The sequence below is a fragment of the Eptesicus fuscus genome, chromosome 13 (assembly GCF_027574615.1).
Source record: "Eptesicus fuscus isolate TK198812 chromosome 13, DD_ASM_mEF_20220401, whole genome shotgun sequence".
Taxonomy (NCBI): Eukaryota; Metazoa; Chordata; class Mammalia; order Chiroptera; family Vespertilionidae; genus Eptesicus; species Eptesicus fuscus.
This window is the reverse complement of record NC_072485.1, coordinates 56,412,135-56,435,479: the sequence shown is the minus strand read 5'-3', so window position 1 is coordinate 56,435,479 and position 23,345 is coordinate 56,412,135. Positions and strand designations below refer to the sequence as shown.

General features: G+C 49.4%; 1 protein-coding gene across 1 annotated transcript in view; it reads right to left on the bottom strand.

Moving 5' to 3' along the window:
* Nucleotides 1-987: 987 nt before the first annotated feature.
* SLC6A5 (solute carrier family 6 member 5) overlaps nucleotides 988-23,345 on the bottom strand; it is a 42,870-nt gene continuing 20,512 nt past the window's right edge. Inside the window, exons 8-16 of the mRNA XM_054725220.1 lie at nucleotides 22,036-22,170; nucleotides 20,235-20,338; nucleotides 17,055-17,179; nucleotides 12,088-12,200; nucleotides 11,207-11,338; nucleotides 10,223-10,322; nucleotides 7,597-7,697; nucleotides 3,392-3,559; nucleotides 988-1,143 (exon numbers count right to left, since the gene is read on the bottom strand). Of these exons, the coding sequence (XP_054581195.1) occupies nucleotides 988-1,143; nucleotides 3,392-3,559; nucleotides 7,597-7,697; nucleotides 10,223-10,322; nucleotides 11,207-11,338; nucleotides 12,088-12,200; nucleotides 17,055-17,179; nucleotides 20,235-20,338; nucleotides 22,036-22,170 (1,134 nt within the window). The remainder of the gene's footprint in view (nucleotides 1,144-3,391; nucleotides 3,560-7,596; nucleotides 7,698-10,222; nucleotides 10,323-11,206; nucleotides 11,339-12,087; nucleotides 12,201-17,054; nucleotides 17,180-20,234; nucleotides 20,339-22,035; nucleotides 22,171-23,345) is intronic.

Below are 23,345 nucleotides of genomic sequence, written 5' to 3'. Positions count from 1 at the left end.
AGAAGTTATCTGTCTTTTAAGAGTTTGTTTTTATATAGAGAATTTATAGACGGACCAGGGTAAGTCTCATTGTCCCAGAGGCTGAGAGGCAAGGTATCTGCAGCTTATAGAAGGACATGTACAAAAGAAGCAACACTGGACCATGACATTGAACCAGGGTGCTAAATGTCATGTAGAAACTGGAATGGAGCTCTACTATGAATGTACAGAATTAGGCACAAATTATAGAATGGCTTCTTGTGGAGGGGTGAGGAAATGACCAAAGAACTCACAAATTGGGTTTGGTTTTGTTTTTTAAAGACATCAGCGGGAAGGGAGCCAGCTCTTTGTTGAGGTTCGTGTGCAGAGTGAAGTGTCTGCATCCTCGCACACTCGAGACAGTTGTTCCACAAGAAGGAAACATCCCCAATTGTGAATCAAAATAAGAACTTAACCACCTCGATGGTGCCCAAACCCGCTGGCCTTGTCTTGCTCTAAAGCATGTCCTGACCACAGCTGATCCTCCCAGTGTACCGTGCTCTGGTCTTTCTGTGTCTGAATGAAGCTCTATACTGCTCAGCTCAGCCCTACAACACCCATGAGTCCGAGTTAACGGTCCTGTGATTCTGCCATTCGGTAGACGCCTTACGGGCACCACGGATAACACACAGCATATATTTTTCTGTTGGCCAAATCGCACATTCCTCCTTGTGACATCACCAGAAAGCGCTCACCTAGCTGGTCCGCTCCTGTGGGGTAAAGCGCGTGCTCTTCGGACCAACCCTACTGCCAACGGGCACCGTGGACACAGGTGAACAGCGCTTGAGGAGGTCCGTCTAGCTCTTCACTACAGCATGCGACACTAGGTCCTACGGAACCACTCTCATGCACAGATACGAACCAAGAAGTGGGGAGAAAGCAGCAAAAGGGGAAGGAAGCTGGGGAAACCAGTAGGGGGAGGCAGAGAGGGAACGCAGGATCAAGTCTGGGCCATCTCATGCCATCAGACTAGCACTGGGTGCCCAGTTCCAAATCCTTCACTGGCATTTTGAGTCCCAGGGAGGAGGTTCCCAAGGGGTCGATCATGTTCTTGTAACGCTCCCCACGGTGCTTAGCTAAGAATGGGCCCCAGTCCGGCTGCGGCGAACACACCAACTTTAGCCTCTGCAAAGAAGCCAAAGACACACAGGGTCACGGAAGTACTGCACCTTCTTCCCCAAGGTACCAACCCGCACCCCCAAACTGTGCAACCACATTTTCCAGGTGCCCCCTTGATCCAAGAGGACCCCCCCGACACACACCCAGGAGAAGCAGGTGGAAATGAATTAAACAAGCCATGGACTCATTAAAGAGGAGAAGTAGTTTGGTTCACTTGGAATTATTTACATCACCCTGCAAGCAATATTACAATTGCTCAGGATTTGCCTTGCACAAGATTAATAGAGGAAAAAGGACCCAGATTTTAATTACACATTTTTTCTCTCCAAATGAACAGAGCCCGCATACTTCTCTCGACACTGCCAAACGCAATTTGCAGAGGACACATGTGCTCTATTACTTTGCTCTTTAGTTCCAACAGTGGGTTGCTACATCAAAATAATTGGATTTTGTTTAGCATATTTCCCAAAAGTATATAAATGGCCAGAAGAAAAAAAAAATATCCCGACCCCAAAGATACATTGCCAAGAGTGAGCAAAGATTTTAATTATCTGTTGACAAAAATATATGCTTCTGACTTGGTTCAGCAGGGTTGGGCACTTGCAGGCAAGCTGCAAATAATAGGGTGTCTCTAGTCCTTCAACCGAACTTCTCACCGAAAACATAATCTCACTAAACCATATTTTAGAAAGAGGAAAGAAAACATATTTCTCACTACATAAGAGGGAACAATTATATGTTTATTAACTATTAAAGTGAAGCTGCCTCTTACAGCTGTTAGTTTAATCTCTCCTTAATTATCCGTTTGCAACCTCTGCGTCCCAAATCAACCATAGTAAATTTATATAGCCAACTCATCAGTTCAGAGAATTTCAGTCTGACACAAAATAGTAGCACTCAACCATGTTTTGTTCAGGGGGGAAGAGGTTTCTGGGTCAGTTGGTGGGGAGGTTCATCGGGGACACCAGCAAGCTTCCTGGGGGTCAAGGAGGTCTCAGTAATAACCTCAGGGGACAACAAAGAGCATTTCCTGAGGACGAACACCGGGGATCTGCCTGAGTAAGAAGACTCTGACCTCTCCCTTCGCCCACTCTACCTCCTCCTTTAGTCCAGTGAAAACCAAGGCTCTCTCGAGGCACGTGGACACCTGGCTACACATTTACTCACAGGCTTTATTCCCTTCTGGCTTCTCCCCTCTGGAGCCTCCACGGACATCCCGGAGACCTCCCTCTTGTCTCAGCCTGGCTGACCCAGAGCAAAGCCCGACAGCTGCTCAGCACTGCCCTCTGTCTGCAGGTGTTTCTGCCTCTTGGTCCTCCCAATGCCCCTCACAGGTGAGTGCGCATTAGAATCACCTGGGGAGCTTGTTAAATTGTAGACCCCAGGGTCCCACTTCCCCAAGACTCTGGTTCAGTGGAGCCACGCTGGAGTCTGATCATCTGCATCTCCCACAAGCTGGTCCCCGGGCCAAACCCTGAGGAGCACAGGTCTGGTCCAAAATGCCAGGCCTCTGGATCTCCAAGACGGAGTCAGAGCTGCCCTATTCCCAGCACATCTGAGCAAGTGACTTGTCATCAATAACAGGAGCCTGGCCACACTTTACTGGTGGCCCAACAAGTACCAGTCAGCCCCCTTCCCATCCACTCTGGAGTGAGCGTGTGGGGATTTTTATTTTTGTTTTGCATTGTAATTAAGAAATAGGTCCAGCATGGGATTAACTGACAAAGAAAGACAGGTCTCATCTCTACCAGCCATGCTCTGGACCTCTTGTTACATTCTGTGGGATGGTGACACTTTAACCAGCCTGGACCCCGGCCATCCCTAACCCAGGCACAACGGAAGGGCAATGATTTTTAATTTAATGGTAACAGATGCTTGGAGGAAGGAGCCTTGAACAGAGGGGAACACTGGGAAGGGGGGAATCTGATGTGTGGTTAAAAACCAAGCACTGGGCTTTATACCATGGGTGAGAGGGGAGGAGGCTCTTCCATCACTCATTCCCCTGAGCTGTCACCGCACTGAGCGCTGAGCGATAGCATAATAACAGCTCAGCCTGCGGATTGGCTCAGCGTCTCCATTAGAGGAATAATACATAATAAAAATGGGTTTAATAGAAACGCTGGCAACTGTAATCACTTAATCACCAAGTCTCCCTCTAGAATCGGTTTGCCGAATCTCTCGTTTTTAATGCACAGGGCTCTCAGGGCTTCTCCCTTGAGAGGGGATGCCAGGGGAGAGCAGCGGACAGACTCACCTCAATAAATCGTCCAGGAGCCAGATGCATTTTTATCACAAACATAATTGGGATCCAGATAACGGAACAGGCTAGCATTAGCCAACCGAGCACCATAGACCAGTTAGGGTAGCGGTAAGAGCCGTAGGTCATGGGCTCCCACTGGTAAAAGCTGAAGCAGAGGATAAACTAGGAGGAAAAGAGAAACACAGGCATCAGGGTGGTGAGGTATCCCCGTTCATCCCACAGCCACATGTCGAACCCCTGCTCTGAGCTGGATGTTTACATATCTATGATGTCATTTTATACCCATAACAACCCTGAAAGGGAGTGTCAGTAATCCATTTTCCAAATGGAGAAACTGAGTCTCAATGAGGTGACGAGGACACGCCTAGCTGCTGACCCTGGGTTTGGCCTCTCGTAGGAATGGAGCATTGCACCTGCAGGTGTGGGCACAGACAGGCTGAGAAGACAAGTTCCGAGGACACACAGCAAGGTGACTGGTGGGTGGAGGTGGGAGGGGCTGGGGGTGTTTTTAAGGGGTTATCTGTATTTCCTATGATGGGTCATCAGCTTCTGTTACAAGAAATAAACCTGTTAAGTTTATATATTTTATTTTTTAACAATTTTATATTTACAAGAGAGAGAGAAAGAGAGAAACATCAATGTGATAGAGAAACATTGATTGGTTAACTCCACAGGTGCCCTGAGCAGGGATCGAATACACAATTAAACCTGCAATCTGGGTATGTGTTCTGACCGGGAATCAAACCTGCCACCCTTTGGTGTACGGGATGATGCCCCAAACAACTGAGCCACACTGGTAGGGCTGTATTTTAATTTTTAAAACGTGAATTGAATCACTACTTCTTCGTATTGACCCGGGAATGCCTGCATCCGGGAGCTGGCTATAAAGCTGGCTGAGGCCCTGAGTGGTCCCCACGCAGTGCCTGAGCCAGAAGCCTGGTCCGATAATGAGCTGTGGACAGAGAATGGATGCACAGCCTCCCTTTCGACTGACTCAAGGTGAAGGGGCCTCGTCACTGAATGGTGGGTGGGCCGAGAGCCAGGAGACCGAGAGGCTAATCTCAGCTCTCCCACTAATGAACTGAGGGAGCTGCTATAAAACGGACATATTTCACACCCTGCATGCAACACGGGAGTTTTCTGGGAATGATAGCCTGGTATTCACTCTAGAGTTCCCCCTTATTTTAAGAGCGGTCGTGATGTCTTTTCTGCCCACTATCTCCTATCACTGCACGCTTCAGCTGGCAATGGCAGGGGGAACCCTCTGAAGACGGGTTAGTGCCGCTGAAAAGGAACAAGGGGAGACGAGTGCTGAAAAAGGAAGCACGAAAAAGACAGGACAGGGGCCCCAGCTGCTCTGGCCATGCCTCTGGGGACACTGCCCTGAGAAAAGCGTGTTATTCCCTGGATTCGTCCTGCATCAGCCTGGAGTCCCGTACATTATGATAATGACTAAGTTCTTCCCTCCTCCCCGCCTTTCTTCTATCTTAAGCAGTAAAATAACTGCCCCAAAATGATAGGAGCGTATTATGTCAGGAAAGAAAACATATGGAAGTGTTTTGGGGAAAACGTGAATCGCTGTACAAATGTGAGGCATCTATATTATTGCTGCAAAGCCCAGGCTGCTAGGGCGAGTGAGTATTTCAATGCAATAATAACTCAATATATCTATTTGAAGCAACATGAGCCTGAAGACAACTGTTGAAAAAAACTGCTTTATGGAAAGAGATGCCGTACTTTAGGCCCCCTTTTAAACATTTGCCCCTAGAGTTATAAGCTTTATTAACCCGTCTATTGGAAGTGCGGCCTAATGTATTTATGGTAAGTTGCTCCATTTCATTTACTATATAAACAGCAATACATCCGCTTATGTGTGCACATAATTCAGTGACGTGATCTGACTATGTACACAATGATTGCATGGAAAGTATTTATAGCCCTATAAATCCAGGAAGGCACGTATAAAAATGATCCATTTTATTTCAGGAGTTTTGAAGTAATTTAAACCCATAATCTTAGCTTGTCCCAGCACACCACAAGTATCCATTTTATAGAAGGGCAAAATATAAGAAGTGTTAGGCTTGGTCCTTCGACACCCATTTCCAGTTGGACAAATATCATATCAAACTTATTAGCAATACACTCCCCTGGGCCGAGTCAGCTTTGATAAAACACTGCCCTCAGGTGAGCCTGGCCCTAAGAGATGGTGATGTAGCCACCGAGTCGGGCCTGCCCTGAGCTTTTGCTGGTATCAGCCCGAAACGGCCAGCAGAGGGCTCGTGGTTGGTGATGATGACGGCATTGACCACTTCTGCTTGTCGGTCGCTTCCCCAGAAGGGGACTCTGGTTCGGGATATTTTCTGGGACCTCTCCACAGGTCTCTGACAGGAGTCTTAGAATGGAAATCAAGTAAAGCACAGCATAGTTGAGGGACTTTCTCAAAAAAACACAGCAAGTTCCTAGAATTCCTTTTCCCTAACAGTCTGCTCACACACAAAAAAAAGACTTTTTAAATCCCAAACTGGGATTAAAAGTTTGGAAAGCACTTGGGTGTTTAGAATTTTTCAGTGTGGCCTAGACAGCCCTGAATGCAAGGCTTCGCTCTGCCACCTGCAAGCACTGGGGCCTTGGACAAGCACCTTCGCCTCCCCATGCCTCAGTGCACGCAGGTGCCACAGGGGAAAGAATCACTCCCGAGCGGGGTGGTCAGGAGCTTCAGAGATGGTGTTCGTGCAGTGCCTGCCTCTCACTGACCTCCACAAATAGCATTCTGTGACGTTTCTGCAGAATATAATCAAATTCTTTGACACTTAATCTCTTCTGGGATTGGAGGGAGAGGTAAGGAGAATCTAGAGCAGATTCTAACCTGATTTTGCCCAAGAATAAGTCATGTACAGTAGTCACTGGGGGGTGGTGGGGGGGGGGGAGTGCAACAAAGAGGAAAATGCCGGAGGCAGGAGAGTGTTGCTTTTTCCTCCCACCAATTAGGTAAGTCCGAGTTCTTCATACATATTTCGGTCCTGAATTCAGAGACTGGAAATTCTATCTTACTTCTTTTCAACTCTCATGCCCTAAGTCTAGTGGGACTTTTCAGGCAGATAACAGCTTCTAAAATGTGAGTACAGATGGGGCCCCAGAATGCTACCTGTGTCCGTCCTTGCAGAGGGAGATAAATACTGAATAGTTTTTCATTGTAAACTTCTGTATTTTTAAAAGGAAGTTGAGGTGTTTTGATTAAAACTCTGTGACATTATTTTTTTAAATGGAAAACATATTTTCTTTACTATTTTACTTCCACCCTGGCTTGTTTTCCTTGAGAGAGGTTGGTACTGTGGAGTAAAAGGGTCTTAATCTGGTTTCTACTGCCACCTGCTGGGTACAGGTGGAACTACAGCTGGCTTCCTGCTATCTTGCTGAGAAGACACCCACCTGCCTCAGGCTAGGGAGGAGAAGAGGGAAATGCAAGGTCTCAATCAGTTACTGTGCTTGGAGAGTAGATCGAGGCAAAGCCTGCAGCCTATGGCACAGTGTAAGAGGTGATGGGACACGCATGTAAGTCCCTATGCAGATTTTCTGATACATGAAGAGCTCTGATCTTTAAGATGAATGTCAGATGATCTCAAAATGTCATCACCACACTTGAGGAAGACAAAACAGTTCTCAGAGCAATAAAAAGGAACAACTGAGTGTCTGTACTGAGTAGTGGTTAGGAGTAAGCGTTTTGCAGCCAGACTGCCTGGATTCGCACCCAGGCTGTTGCTGATTATTGGGTGTGCAATGCCAGGCAAGTCACAACACCTCTGGGCATCAGCTTCCTCGCCTGTAAAATGGAGAGGATTATAATGCCAACCCCACAGAGCTGCTGTGGGAGCACTGAGGGGAAACATACAAAGCACCTTGAACAGAGCCTGGGCCTTAGTTAGCCGTGAGGACTGTGACTGTTAGCAGTGCACGAGGCAGACTGCTACCATGGGACACACTCCATGAGGACGCCCCAAACTGTGCATGAGTCCAGCTCTGCACCCAACTGGCTAAGCACCTTTAAGCAAGTTGCTCCCCCTCTTTTCCACATCTGAAAGGCAAGACAATCAATACCCATCCTGCCAGCTTCCCAGGCTCTTATGTCGGCATCGTCCTTGTTTAAGCACAAAGCACCACATACAAGGTCCCATCCGCACAACACAGCATGCAGTCCTTACAGTTAAGATGGTTGGAGTCACAAATGCCCAGCAGACTTTCCAGAAAATGTTTGGCTGGAATCCGATCATCATCTCTATGTCTTCGCAGAATCTCTGCAAGCCTGCAAACAGACAAGTGGAGGCCGAGCATGAGGTGTGGCGGCAGGAAGGGGGAGGGGCAGCGCTAGAGCCCCTCCCTCAGGTGCCCTTGGCCAGGGACAGCCCCAGCCTGGTGTCAACATGACCCCTATTATGTAGGAAACTATCAGACAAATGATTCAGTCCCAGGAAGATTAGGAAAAAACGGACATTTAAGAAGATATTAAATCCTTTCCACAGTGATGTGCAGAAATGTCATCCCGCGGTGACATGTCAAAGCTCAGGTCCCGCCCAAGTGTCTCGGCACTGCCACACCCTGGCATAGTCACCTGCGTAGCCTTATGTGCTTAGCAACAACTCTGGCCAAACCAACTAAGATCATGGCCAATAAGCAGTGTATTATGAAAGCCTTGGGATTCAGGGTAAGAGCCCCTGTACATTGGTGGTTGCTTTTTGTCCCCCACCTTCCAAAGGACACCTTCCACAAGTCAGTTTATCTTTGCTCTGTGTGAGAGGATAATGTCAGGCAAAGGCCCATGTAAATCCCAGTGGCCATTGCCCACGCTGCTGGAACTCAAGGGACTGTGGCTTCTTGATCACTGATCAACTAAAGCAACATGCAGAGGGGACACCGATCTCGTGGCCACACATAACCCCCGTGCCCACACACTCTTGGTTTAGGAAGGTTTCTACACCACTCCTTGAAAGAAAAGGCCATCGAGAAATGTTTTCAAATCCAGCAATTTCTTGCATTGTTTCCTGAGCTCATCAGAAACATAGGTTTCTCAGACCTGTGGGCTCGCTGAGCTGAAGGGACCTGAATGACCATGAAGCTGCCTCACAGTCAGCTGTTCTGACAAGTGGACCGGCAGCCTCGGCTTAATTCTTCTCAGTCCTTCATCCTCTGGGTCATTTACTTGGAAAGTGGCACCTCTGCCGTGCCCCCTGCAATGCTCAGGCTTCTTCCCCGAGACCTCGACCACATGCTCCTCCTGCTCCCGGGCTCGCCCAGCCCCCTTGGATTTCTGGGGAATTCAGACTCTGGGGGCTCCTTTCCAGCCTTCACTCGCCATCTCTCACCCATTGCCACCACCTCCCTGTGCACCACCTGCACCAGCTGTCTCCCCCTGACTAGAGCCCCCAGCTCCCAGCCCAGACTCCTCCTTCTGGTCCTGCGTCCTCAGCACCTGCTCTCTGCTACAAAAAGGGGGAGAATGATGCAATATGAGAAGACAATCTCTTGCTGGGGTAGGAAGCAGAGAGGTGGTATTCCTTCAGGAACAGAACAGTTCCTTACGTTATGGTAAAAAGTCCAATGGAGCCACCACAGACAACGTAATGGATCCTGAGACTGGTAGTGGCCCTCAGGTCCATGCCAAGCTCAGACCCAGAATGCTGCCAAGCCCGTGGCCTGTGCTGAGAATAGTGTGGGGGCTCACCAAGCTCACCGAAGGCCTTTCCCACTCACTCTAACAGTTCTCAGGTCGCAGTGAGCTGCCTGCTCTACTTCAAGGTCAACTACAATGCTGCAGAGGGAAGCCCCTGACCAGCAGTTAGGGACCAGAGTTGAACACTGTTCTGCCTCTAAGTCCCTGTGAAGCCTTAGGGACACCGTTTCCCTGTCTGAGCCTCCGCTGCTTTGCTGAGGGGACTGGGCCCCAGAAACTCTTAGGGCCCTTCCGGGTAGGTCAGTCCGTGGTGAGGGGAGGTTCCAGGTTTCTTCCTCGTGTCCACAAGCAAGAAGTGTATGCTTTGAGCAGCGGTCCTGCCCATCTGTGGATGGTAGTTTGTGTATGCCCTTTAGTGCTATCAACACCTTCAGTGAATGGCCTCCTTAGGCTGGACCAGTGGTTCCCAATGTGGGGTGCATGCCTCACAGGAGGGCAATTTGATTTTTAAGGGGACAGTTTGAGAATGAGTTATTAACAGTGAATTTTTGCATTTCTTATCGTTCTTATGGTTCTAGGGGCCTCATATACAGTATATAAATATATATTGTAATGTATTTATGCATTTCAGTTCTCTATGTTTTGAAGCTTTATTTGCTATTTTTTCATATCACTTCATATTATTATTGTTATTTTAACAATTTCTTCCTCAGTACTTCAACTGTCCTTTCATTCTTTTATTTTTCTCTTTCATGGATGCCATGTTCTTTGGAAGCTTGCTTAGAGCAAGTTACGGGCCTTTTAGGCTTCCTCCACATGAATAGGAGTTCACTTTTTAAATAAGAATTATATGTCATGGGTGGAGGACCATCAGGTTTTTAGAGATGCTTAGGTGGGGCGTGACCAAAAAAAAGGTTGGGAAGCACAGCACTAGACCCTCTGGGCATACGGGAGGGGTGAGAACCAGAGGCATAGAAGTTAAAACTGTTTCTCTGTTAACTCTGCCCCACAGAGGTCCTGAGACAAGCTTGGAATAAAGTGCTGCTCCCCTGCATCTCTTAGGTAGCAGCAAGTAAGCCCTTTCGCTGTCTTACTAAATATGGAAACCTGCGTATCTACACTAAGTTCTACCACAGCAGCAGGCAGGATGGTTCCCTTACCGTACACATAGGAGATCCCCACGAGCTCAAAAATGGCAATGATGACGAGGGCATAGGAGGCAGCGTATGTGTCCACCAGCTGAAACATGTAAATCCCACCCTAGCAGGGAAGAGAAACAATTGAGATCAATGGGCCTGGCTGAAGGCTCTGTCCCATTTCTAACAGGAGAGGACAGTCAGGTGCAAACAGGAGTCAGAGGATCTCCCCTCCCTAAAGCTGATCCAGCATGCAAGCTGGAGGCCTTGCCATGTTGGCAAAGCCACCCCCCGGAGACTTGAAGCCCATCAACAGAAAAAGCACAGAAAAGGGCCTAACATCTTACTCTAAGAAGGCCAAGATCAGCATCTGAAGATGTGCATGTGAGAGCAGCCAGATCGTTTTGTTTTTGCTTTAAGCAATAGATGAACATTTCTACCCATACATCTGCATTTGGTTGACCTTCATATAACCTTGAGGCGTCTTCAGGCATTTCTCCTGCATCCCCCTGCATCTTGGCCTCACTCTGTAAGTCTCTCTACAATCGATGAGGCTGAAAAATCATCTCTTTCCAAGCCATCATTTTACAGATGAAGAAACTGAGGCCCAAAGTGGTGACTCGCTCAGGGTCACACAGAGAGCAAAAGCAACACATACACTGAGTGAGCTAACACTCCGTGTACCGAGACCTTCAGGCTAGAATGACCTCAAGTGGCTGTAGACACTTGTGTATGAGGAGTAAGCAAATGGACATTTCTCTGGTCAGTAAATTTGGGTTTTCTTAAAGTAGGACACACCTGCCTCGTTGGCTCAAGAAGGCTACATCTCAATTACGAAGATGTAAGAAGTGCCATGAGTAGCCAAGGTGACATATTTCCCTCTGTGGTCAGAATCCCCAATAGCCTGGGGCCATATGCACAGAAATGCCAGTGACTTGGCTACTATTATGAGATCTGAGCGCTAAGGGTGAAAGGACAGACAGCCATTGGGTCCCCACCCCCCGTTACCTGAGTGATCATCGGGAAGCCCATGATGAAGAAACAAATGCAGCAGCCCAGAGTAAAGACCGGCTTGTGGGTGCGCAGGTACTTGGGGAACTCGTCCGAGATGGAGGTCACTATGGTCTCGATGGTGGCAAACTGGAATGGTGCCAGGAAAAGGGCGTCTGAGATAGACCACACCATCCCGAAGGCTCCAAAAAGCCCTCTGTGCTTCCCACAGGGAACAGGGTACCTGTATCAGGTTTGGCTTTTAGGACTGCCTTCCCTCGATGGGCCTAAAAGGCCTTGTTGGGTCCAGTCCACAAGGCCACGAGGGAATGCAAGCAGGATGTGAGCTTTAGAAATTACCTCCAGCCCCGCAGAGCCTGCACTCATACTCACCCGTCAGAGTAGCTGAAGCTGCACTTTGTATTCATGAGATGTAAATCCTCCTCCAGTTTACCTGCATTTGATCTTCTACTTGAGGAAAAACCCTCTTTGCACCCAGCTCCTAACCTCTGAGCGCCTGTCAGCATGATGGGTAGTAGCCTCAGCCCCAGAGCAATTCCACTAAAAGCGACTTGATATTATTCTCCCTTATCCTGCCCCACAGAATTTGCTTTGGCAAAATGACACCAAAGTGGTAAATATACTGGCTATATCATGCACAGAAAGTGGAGCGAGGAATAGAGGAAGAGAGGGCCACTCTCTGGCACCATCTCACGAGTCCCCCACAAATGCAAAGTTATCCTGAGTCCTGGACAGGTAATTCACCATCTCTACATAGCTTGAGAGAAAAATGCAGGTACCGCTAAGCCCATCCCCCGCTGCAGGCAGGATGCAGGACCCAGGAGAAGGGCCGTCTTCAGAAGGACCCTGGGGCAGGGATGGAAGGGGAGAGGGCTCACCATGGTGTCAAGTCCAAGAGTGAGGAGCATCAGGAAGAAGATGATGGCCCAAAACGGAGAGAGGGGCAGCCTGGTTAAGGCTTCCGGGTAAACCACAAATGCAATGCCTGGCCCTGGAAAGAACAAGACAAATTATTGTAGATAGGCCCCCTCTTCCTGGAAGCCCACCGGGCCTTCTCTCCATGGAAATCCTGAATTGTTACTTATTTGCTGCTCCCACTGTTTTTTTGTTTGGTTGGTTGGTTGGTTTTCTTTACTCATTTCTACCCATTTCCCCAATTAGATCTTAAGCTCCTTGAGGGGAAGGAGCAGGGGAATTAGATCCATATCCTGGGGAAATGAGAGGAGAGGCCCCAAAATAATGCCAAGACAGAAACTCAGACCCCAAGACCAGGCTGTGTCCCATGAAAATAACATGAAAAACCCACCTTTGTATGGATGAGTTGGGGAAGAATATAATAATTATCCTCTAGAACAGTGGTTCTCAACAAGAGGTGATTTTGCCCCCAGGGGACATTTGACAACAGCTGGAGACATTTTTTAATTTCACAATGGGGATGGTGGAGGATGATTACCGGCATTAGTGGGTTGAGGCCAGGGATGCTGTTAAGCATCCTTCACTTCATGGGGCAGTCCCCACAAGAAAGAATTATCCAGCCCAAATGCCAATAGGGCTAAGGTTGAGAACCCTATTCTAAAGGCTAGAACATGCCCAGAATGGCTTCATTTCAGGAGAATCCATTTACATAAAACATAAGTCCACCTAACACAGTTCGGATCTTGCCCTACAAAGACTTGGGAATGATGGGGGTATGTCAGTCCACGGGGGGAAGGGGGTGGTGAAGCACAGTGTAAGGGTTAAGAAAGTTTGGGTTCTAATGGTCAAGCATATCTGGGTCCAAATACATACTCCATGACTTACCAGCTGTGCAACCCTAGACAAGTAATTTCATTTTTATGAGCCTCAGTTTTGCCCATCTGTGCAATGGGAATAACAACAGTACCTCACAGGGTGGTTCCGGGGAACCGATGAGAAAATGCAGGCAAAGCACAGAGACCAATGCCTCACTTGCAGAACGTTAGCTTCCATTATGAGTGAACAATGAACTTGGAAATCAGCATTTCTGATTCAGGTTTTCCCAAGAATACCACATGCTCTTGGTGGAGGACTCTGAGCTGCCGTTTTCTCTGCCATCATAAAGCCCTGCCAGGGTTCCTATCTGCCTCGCAGCCTGGCTGGGAGGATTACTGTAACCCAGGATGGCTAACGATCAGCAGCTGTGAATTTAAGCCTAACCAATGGACACAGACAACAGGGGGTGAGAGCATGAGGAGGGGGGATTGGGGGCGGGGGGTAATGGAGGAATAAGGACACATATGTAACACCGTAATCAATAAAGAAACTTTAAAAAAAAGAAAAGAAAACTCAATGATAATGGGCAGAGACAATGCCGGGGTAACAGACGTCTAAGAACCAGAAATCACAGCACCTGGAGTTTTTACAACTCGAGCCTAACAGCACTTTTAAATTGGAATTTATCGGGTTGTTTGTTCCGCATGATGCCGAGGGCCTTGGGGCATTTAAAGCATAAAGCCCCAAAGGCCTCAGATACCCCCGCTTTGTGCATTTATTGGACATACAGCAGAGCCAGCCTCGGAAGGCCCCCTGTGTGAACCATAAAAGAAAAGGCCGTATTAAACTTCAGCTCCAAATAGGTCTCGAATGCCGAACACTGAGGAAGCAGCCGCGCTCGGCGACAGCCGGGCCCATAAAGCGGGCAAGAGGTCTTGGCATGGCCACGGCGGAGGACTGGGGCTGAGGGCTGTGGCAGGATCCAGCCCCTGGGGGTTTACTGCTCTTTCAGGGTGAGAATGATTTCCTGTGCGGCCTGCTTCCGTCTCAGCTGCCTCCCTAAGGTACAAGGGAAGCATCATTTTCAGCGAACTCTGTTCTTCCAAGAGGGCAGCGGAGTGGGTTTTAAAAATACATTGTTTATATTCATTTGTAAAGTTCAGATTTTTTTTTCTCGAAAGATGGATTGTCTGAGCCACAGTGGACTTTCCCCAGATGAGGCCCATGGGGCTCATAGAGGCCCCGGCGTCTCTCCAGTCCCAGGGGAGCGAGTGCCGCCCAGTGGTGGGGTGCAGGCTCCACGGCCCCATGGATTGGAAAGTGGGACTTGGTGAGACTTGTTCTCTCTGGACAAACCTTATCCATGGCATGGAGGTAACAGTACCTACCCTCATCAAGTGTCTGTGAGAATTAAACGCGGGGATACAAGTAAAGGGCTCAGAAGGATGGACACGGAGAACTCAGTAAGCATCGGCCATTATTGGTCTTCCTCTGAGAGGGGGCCAAGGGGGCTCTGCGTGCCAGCAACCTGGGCAGGCCCCCAGAGACCTACAGCGATGTCATCCTTTATCCTAGAGTCACTTAGGACAAAGCCAGGGGCCCTGGTCACATGGGGAATGGCCACTCTGCTGGGAAACCTGTCACAGATGGGTGAGTTCTCAGAAGGCGTAAGGGCTGGCACCCAGGTGATAGATGGTGGATGGCAGGCCTGTTTGAGGGTGTTCGTTTTGATGAGCCAAAGTCGCTGAAGTGCTAGGGGTGAGGCAGTGCTTCCTGGGGGTCTGGTTACCTGGCAGTTCCCACTAAACTCAGAAAGTCTAAATACACGACGCGCCTTTGTGTCCATCTGCTCTGGTCTGGCCCGGGCTTCCTGCTGTGGGAGGAGCATCCTGGTCGGGCCCGAGGCTGACTTCTCACCAGGAGTCGCCACTCCACAGGCAGCCATGGAGATGATGCTAAAAGGCTGGCTCCCCAGGATGCTGCTCTGGTGGAGTAGACGCCTGAGCAGGACGCATCCCGTCCCTGTGCTCACTGCGAAAGGAGAGCCCAGCTCGGTCTCATCGCCAATCCCACCTCCAGGCCCCAAAACTCCCGTGTGGCTGAGATCTGGGGAAATGTCCATGACAAAAATGCCTCCCTCAGAAGGCAAAACAGAGTGTTGTTAGGTCACTAAAAAGAACCTGGTTTTGACTAAAAACCAAAACATAGTTACTAGCATTGGGTCGGCAAAAACGTACTGCATGTCTATATGCCGATCCTGCCCAGCTAGGAGGGAGTGGCCGGCATTTAGTAAGGGCCCGACCCCAGATCTCCGACCTGTGTCCGCAGAACCTCTCCTGTACCAGAGAAACCAGACAAGCCTGCAAATCACACAGAAGCAAGCAATTCAGACGAGCAGGGCCAGCTGCCCACGGCTCGGGGAGAAGTCCTAGGGGCCACTGACCCTCCCGGGGGGGCATGAGGCCCACTGTCTCTGTGCCAAGGATCAACACATGTCAGAACAGGTTACAAGGGCTTTTTGTTAAAATCAGAAGACATGAAAACAACCTGGAAAAGGGACGTTTCAGAGTGAAACCTGGGCAATTGCCTGATGTAAAGGAAAAGCAGAATTCCATTTGGGTTTTAGTGACACGTACCCCCAAATTCCTTTCCTGGGGCAGAAGAGAGCTCAGATGTGTAAACTAATGTGGCTTGGCCACTGGTCACAATGAACACGATAATGTCACAAAAATAACAAAATACATCAGGTCTGCCAGAAAGTGGGGCAGGGAGGGTCCCCTGCTGAGAGGGAATGAGGACAGCTGGGGTGGCACAGACACCCCTGAAGACAGAGCCCTCTCTGCCTCTCTCTTGCCCTCCCTGCTCTCCAGGAAGCTGCAGATTTTCCAGGGGAGAGGCCTGGCTCAGCTCTAACCCAGGGCACTGCTGCAGAACCGAACACCTGCTCTCCAGGGAGAGATCATTACCCGCTGGAGCAGGCCGCCTCTTTAACTCTTTGGGGCCCGCAGTGCACCATCAGCACCACGGAGGCACTAATTAATTACCCTTAGGGAGCCAGGAGAGATGGGCAGCCCACCAAGAAGGTGACACTTCCAGTTGTCTTGTGCTGGCACCTGAGCCATTTGCTGAGAACTGCAGTGAGCTCCTTGAAGAAAGGTTTAAGTGCACGGCGAAGCCACTCTGGGTTATCTAGGGCCACAGTCATGTCCCTATAGCCCCTAGCATGGCCCCACACTGAGGCATCCCCTAAACGTCTGATTAGAGAATGGTCATAATGATAAGCAATAGCCACAACGAAGCCCCTTAATCCCAAAAACCTTAATCTCCAAACACCCAAATTCTTTGTGGAGAACAAGGCTGGATGGAAATCAAGAGTTAAAAAAAAAAAAATTAAACACACTCTCTCTCTCTGCAAAATGCTGTGCTAGGAATATGGATTAAACAAGATGACAATGTAAGCTCTCTGCAAACTCAGAAGTGCCACACCAATGTTAGCCATGAACATAGGATGACTTGGGTGGAGAGTCAACATTTATTCTACGTCCCTCCCACCGCCACCATCCAACCTTTCCTCCCGCTGGGGAAAACTGCAGGTCTGTCTTGCTGACTAAGCAGAAAGCCCTGAGAGCACATGTGACCCAACAATCTGGAAAGTGCTTCGTCAGGAAAAGGCTGCTCTGAAGGCAATGCTCTTGTGAGGCGTTAGCACTCAGGTCGTAGTGTCCTCTGCAAGGGACGCATCCTGCAGCCACCTGTGTGCACCTCAGCTCCGCTGGTTTGCCTAATGACTCCTCGACCCACACCCATCAGATGCAACAGGGGCAACCGTACTTAGGCTGGAGCTGAGGTCGGAGGGAAAAGGAAAAATGGAGCAGAGGAGAGGGGAGCAAGGCAGGGGCTTTTACAGCGACCCCTCTGGCTCGGGCCCAGCCAGCCCTGACCCTATGTGAGCTTCTACTGGGGATATATCTCTGTCCCTCCTCAAAGGGGAACCCAGGTGCCCAACCCCCCCATCCTGTTCCAGGGGCCAACTTCCTAGCAGAGCATAACTCAGGGTCTCGTGAGGCGAGCTCGGCACCTGCCCTGCAACAGCGGGCTGACAGCGACACTGTACCTTGGTCCGCCACGTTCTCAATGTTGACCTTGCGCTCATTGGCCATGAAGCCAATAACTGAGAAGATGACGAAGCCGGCAAAGATGCTCGTGGCACTGTTGGTGCAGGTGACAATTAGAGTGTCCCTGGAGAAGAGATGAGAGTTGGTGGTTAGGTGTGCCTGGTGGGCAGGAAGAGACAAGGGGAAGGACACAACGTGTGCACACGTGTCTGTGTGTACATGCTATTTCCGTACATGCATTTGCTGCAGGCTGGCCTTGTTTTCTTTATTCACAAGGACAGGGACAACCAGTCCTGACCACAGACTCCCTTGGGCTGAATTTATAAGCACCAAAGGCGCAAACAGATCTCCCCTAACTGCCCTGTCCTGGCGCCTCTGGCTCCACATGCTGTGAACTGACAGAGGCAAGTCTGTCCATCAGAGCAGAAACTGAGGGGGTGAGGCCTTTTGGGGACAGGAACCATGGATGAGAGAAGAGAAGGAAGTGGGACCATGAAATGCCACCAAAGTATGATGACAACTTGGATTGGGGCAGCCAGGCTGAAAAGGGCAAGGGGGAGCAGAGGGGAGAGAGACCAGCGCCCTCTGCTGGCAACAAGCTGCAGTTTCCCAGCCTGCCCTGTCCAGCCATCCTAGACTCAAGAGAGGTCACAGCTAGATGGAGCCTCAGGGCAAGTCACTTCTTCCCACTCTGGTTTTAAATGGAGGCAATAGCCCTGCCTCCCTCACAGCTGTTGTGAGGACAGAAGGAGATGATTCCTGCACAGCACAGAGGCCGGCACAGGCAACTGCTCAGTAAACAACCCTCCTTGTCCGGCCCCTTAGTTTACTGATGAGGAAAGTGAAGCCCAGGGGAAGGTAATGGCTAATTAAGGGTAGGTCAGGATTTGAATCCAGACTTCCTGCCTCACTGCCCGTGTTCCTTCTGCCACACCACACTGCCTCACTTCTAACAAAGCACAGAGCAATGCTTCCCCCTTGGGCGATGTTCAGACTGATTCTCGGTTACAAGCTAGTGAGCAGCAGTGGCCAAAGAAGTCCGTACACCATAGTCTGACACCACAGTTATGGGCTGAACTACGTGCCCCTAAATTTCATATGTTGAATTCCAAACCCCCAGTTCCTTAGAATGTGACTGTTTTTGGAGACAGGGTCTTTAAACTAGCAATTAAGTTAAAAAGAAATGATTAGGGTGGGCCCTAGTCCAGTGTGACTGGTACCCTTACAAGAGGAGGAGATTAGGACACAGATACACGCACAGGGGGAGGACCATGTGAAGACACAGGGAGAACACAGACATCTACAAACCAAGGGAGAGGTCTCAGCCTTGTCAACATCTTGATCTTGGACTGCCAGCCTCCAGAACTATGAGAAAATTCTGTTGTCGATGTCACCCACTATCGGCATTTGCTATGGCAGCCACAGCAGACTAATTCCAAAGGCTCTCTCCAGCCCCCTGTGCACACAGCATCAGCTCCAATCCCATTGCCCCCGCCCCATGTCCCTGTCACTCATTCCCACTCATCCACACATCTAGCTGTCCTTGCCACCTGCAAACATTTCCTCCTGCCTGCACCTGTTGAGATCTGGCCCAGTCTAGATCTCACTCCTGTGAGGCCGTCCCAGCCATCCTAGGCCACAGCTTAACTATAGCTGTTTCTTCTGGGTTCACAAAATATCCCATACTTTACTAAAAACTAGAGGCCCAGTGCATGAAATTTGTGCACAGGGGGGAGGAGGGGGTCCTTCAGCCTGGCCTACACCCTCTTGCATTCCAGGACATCCCTCTCGTAATCCAGGAACACTGGCTCCTAACTGCTCACCTGCCTGCCTGCCTGATTGCTCCTAACCACTCTGCCTGCCTGCCTCATCACCCCTAACTACTGGCCTGCCTGCCTGATTGCCCCTAACCACTCTACCTGCCTGCCTGATTGCCCCTGACCTCCTTTGCCTCTGCCTCAGCCCCCGCCACCGCAGCTTCATCCGGAAGGACGTCCAGAAGGTTATTCAGCTGTCCGGTCCAATTAGCATATTATGCTTTTATTATTATAGATAATAATAATGACAACTGCCATTTAGTGAGCACCTACTATGTGCACAACATTGCTCTGAAAACTTTGCATATATCATCGCTATCGCTCAACAAAATATAATTGAATTTTATAGATGAGACAGCAAAGGCTCAGAGAAATGGCATACCTTGCCCACATCTTGGAGTTTTAGTAAGTGGTGAAGGAAACTCAAATACACGTCTGACTCTAAGGTACATCCTTCTCTCCATCCTTCCTTCCTCCCATCTTTCCTCCCTTCTTCCCCAACTCCCTCCCTTTCTTCTTTTTCCTCTCCCTCCCTCACTCCTTTTCTCCCCTCTGTTCTTCTTTCCTCCTCCTTTCTTCCTTCCTTTTTTTCCTTTTTGTATCAGCTCCCCAAGAGAATGGGCCTTATTTTCCTATTGCTTGCCATAACATGTCTAACTTTCAACAAATATCTCCCGCAGGAACTGGTCAGGCTCTATCGGGATTTTTGGGTTCCACAGCATCCCTAACATCACACTATCCAAACGTCACTGTCCTTGACTCCCCTGAGGATCTTGCCTGGATCTTTAGGTTTCTGGGCCTGCCCACCTCCAGACATTCTGATGAATAGATCTGGGAGGGGGACTCAACGTTTGCACTTTTTTTCCAGCTTCACTGAAGTATAGGTGACAGATAAACTTGTATGATATTAAAAGTGTACAATATGATGACTGGATATATGTAGACATCGTGACAGGAACCCTACCATCGAGTTAATTAACACACCCATCACCAAGGTGCTCTTTTCTTATAGGGTCTCTAGAAAAGCATCTGTAGAGTGACTGAATGACCAGACTTCACCAGTGACTCCCATACGACTGGACTCAGGGACTGGGCTGCTGACAGAACAACCATCCCAGGACACGGCTCCCTGCACACAACCTACAGAGGGACTCTCCATCCCACGTGCCAGGGTCAGCCGTGCAGTCGGGGTGCAGGCCACCGGAAGCCAGCAGCCAGGCCTGAGCAGGGTTCACCTGAGCCAGGGCAACTCTCTGGCTCTACTCAGGTGCAGGGTGAGGGTGTGGCCTCAGTCCATTTTCTGTCCCCAGACCTTAATACCCCTCGCCAGCTGCCATCGGGACTTGAAAGGCTACCACGTACCTGTAGCAGTTGTTGTGGAATTTGTTGTAAGAAGAGAGCGTGATCAGGCCTCCCCAGGCAGCAGATAAAGAGAAGAAAATCTGAGTGGCAGCATCTTTCCACACCTAGCAGGCAAAAGGGGAGAAGGTCACTGAGAGCGGCTGACCCAGGCAGGGGAGTCTGCCAGGCCCCTGGCCTCATCCCTGCCCCAGGCGAAGGCGGTCGGGGACGAGATGACTTTGGCATTGATGCAATGAGAAATCTCATTTGTGCCAGATGCCAAAAAAGCAGTGAATTACCTGGCAGGTTTCAGCTCCATTCTAACCAAAGGAGAGGAACTCAATAAACTACGTACACATTTCGTCTTCCATTTCCTACCATGGAAAACTATACAGAAGGGAGAGCCCCTTCTTTAGCTGCAATCACTCTCAAAAAAAAAAAAAACAAACAACAAAAATAACAATGTGCAACAGCAAGATATATTTGTGGATCCAAAATATAAGCCTTTTAAAATTAACATTTCTACAGATTACAACTGCCATTAAAAATCTGAAATTCTATGGCCTCTTTTGTAGCAAAGCCGCCTCTGCCACGGTGGAGGGGGTTTTATAAGCCACGAGCTTCTTGAACTTGGCTGACATCGCCTCTTTGTTCTCTTGGTGATTTCTCTTAATTGTCCCCATAAAACTCCAGAAGGCCACTCAAGAGTGTGAGCTGGAGATTTATATGATTCGTATGATGGACCTGCCATCATTTTTTGTACATTAAATCCGGTTTTAAAATTGTGCTTAAAATATGCAAAGAGAAAGTTCAAAGCTGTGGTTTTATTTAAGGCAGCCATTTGTCCAGCTAAAGAACCACCTCCTAGCATCAAGGGGATATGCAGCTAGAAGAGGATAATCATAGCATTTAGTGTCCGGCCAAGGGTGTGAAAATCAAGTGTGATGTGGGACTTCTGGGGTTTCCGTACTTTTAAAGAGTGAGGGTCCTATCTCTACCCCTTTCCTTGCCCTTTCGTGCTACCTGGAATGCTGCTGTGATGGCGGGAGCTCTGGCAGCCACCTGGAAGCTATTCCCTAAAGATGGTGAGGCAGAAAGACGGGAGCCTAGGCCCCTGGTGACACCTGGAGCTACCCAGCCAGTGCTTGACTGTCTACCACTGGGCTGCCTCAGTGCACGCAAATGAAGTCAACTTTTACCTGGGGGTTCCTGTTATATGCAAACTCAATCCTAGCTATGTGTTCTTAACGTATTCTGGAAAAGCACATATTCCTTTAAGGTGAGGAAAAACCACTTCTTATTACACAGACACCCCTCATGTGGAGGTTTGTTCTGGGAATTTTAGAGTAAGAGGTGCCTGTGCAGAATATGCAAAGAGAAAGTGCAAGCGTGTGCCAGGCTGTGGCATGTGCTGGAAGTGTTCAAATGCGTCTGGGCCCTTTAAAATAGAACTGCCTAAGTGCTATTATTTTCCAACCAGCAAAACTCCATCTCCAACGCACTATAATTAGTAACAGATAAGTGGTGTGAGGTGGCCCAAAGCTATTAAGGGGATTTCATTCTTCACTTTGGCCTCTGCTGCTACCCCAAATGTAGGACAACCATTCCCGGAATCTGAAAACTCCCAGTTGCCCACTTCTCATTAAAGATTTCCTGAGTGTGTACCATTCCCAGATTAGCAGGACCTTGTCAAGGGGACAGTGAGATGCCCTGTGGGATGAGGTCTGACCCCTTCTGTCAAAGGGTGTCCTGGCGTGAGTCCCCTCCCCATGCGCCATCCCCCCAGCTCCCAGATGCGTCATAAACAAAACCGTAAGCCCACCGTGGCATCCGTGAGCTTCTCCCACTTAGGTGTGATGAAGTACCAGATCCCATCACCAGCTCCGGGCAGGGTGACCCCTCGGATGAGCAGGATCACGAGCACGACGTACGGGAACGTGGCCGTGAAGTAAACCACCTGGAAAAGCCATGCAACAGAGGACTGGGTGGGGCGGGCCTGCAGCGGGTGCCTGAGGAGCATCAGCAGAGGCGGGGTGGGACCTGCCCCTGGACACGGGTGCCCGATGGGGAGGGTATCAGGTAGTTTCCCCAAATGCTGCTAGGGCTGGGGACCCGGGGAAGGCACTGGGACCAAAGGTGACCCAGAGGGAACCCAAAATAAAGTCTGTGGGAGGACACCCAAGGCTATGGGTGAGTCAGCCCCCAGTGAGGATGGCTATGGGAGATCTCACCGCACCCAGCAGCTGAGTGGACAGCTGCCTCCCTAACTCCTACCCTATCCTCTGCTCGCGGCCCCGATTCCACCATTAGAGATTAATCCTTTTAGCTTAAGCTTCCCATCCTTGTTCATAGACACCCTGTCGGGTGAAAGACCCTGATCTGATGATCAGACACTTTTAGTTCAAATGGAATAGCATCCCTGGCGATGCTCTTCTGAGGAGCCACGAGAGCCTGGACAAGCTATTGAGCCTCCTGAATCTGCTTCTGCCTCTGTAATAGGGACACGGGCATCTTTCTTAAAAATAATTAATTGTGAGGATCAAATGAACCTCAGCATAGTGTCTGATTTATAATAGATGGTCATTAAATACAACTAAGTTCAAAGAGCATTTACCGAGGGCCTACATGAGCCGGGCACTATGCCAGGCATTAGATGCATGAGGATCCAGGGACTCATGACCTGGAAGACTCAGAGACAGCGTCTGAATAATGGGCTAAACCATACACCCAGGACACAGTGACGTCCGGGGAGGGCACTGTGCTCAACCTGGGAGTTTGCTAACAGGTTCATGGAGATGATGCAGGAGCTGGATCTGAGAGGCCAGTGAGGCGAGGAGAGGGGGGAAGGTGAAGGAAGTGAGTGGGCAAGCAGATGTTTGAGGGCAAAGCTCCAATCACTGTTGGGACAAAATAAAAGGTTGAGGCTAAGAGTGATGAAGAACTCCTATGTTCTTCCTTCCCATTAATGCCCCTCCATGGACCATGTGATCACTCCACCTTACAGGAGGCTTTGACTAGCAGCTGAAAGATGTTCCCGGATTCAAGAAGTATTTGAGAAGTAATAGGAGCACAACTTGGGGGCTGTGGTTGGATAGGGATGGGGATGCGTGAGAAGTGCTTTTCTTCCTTATC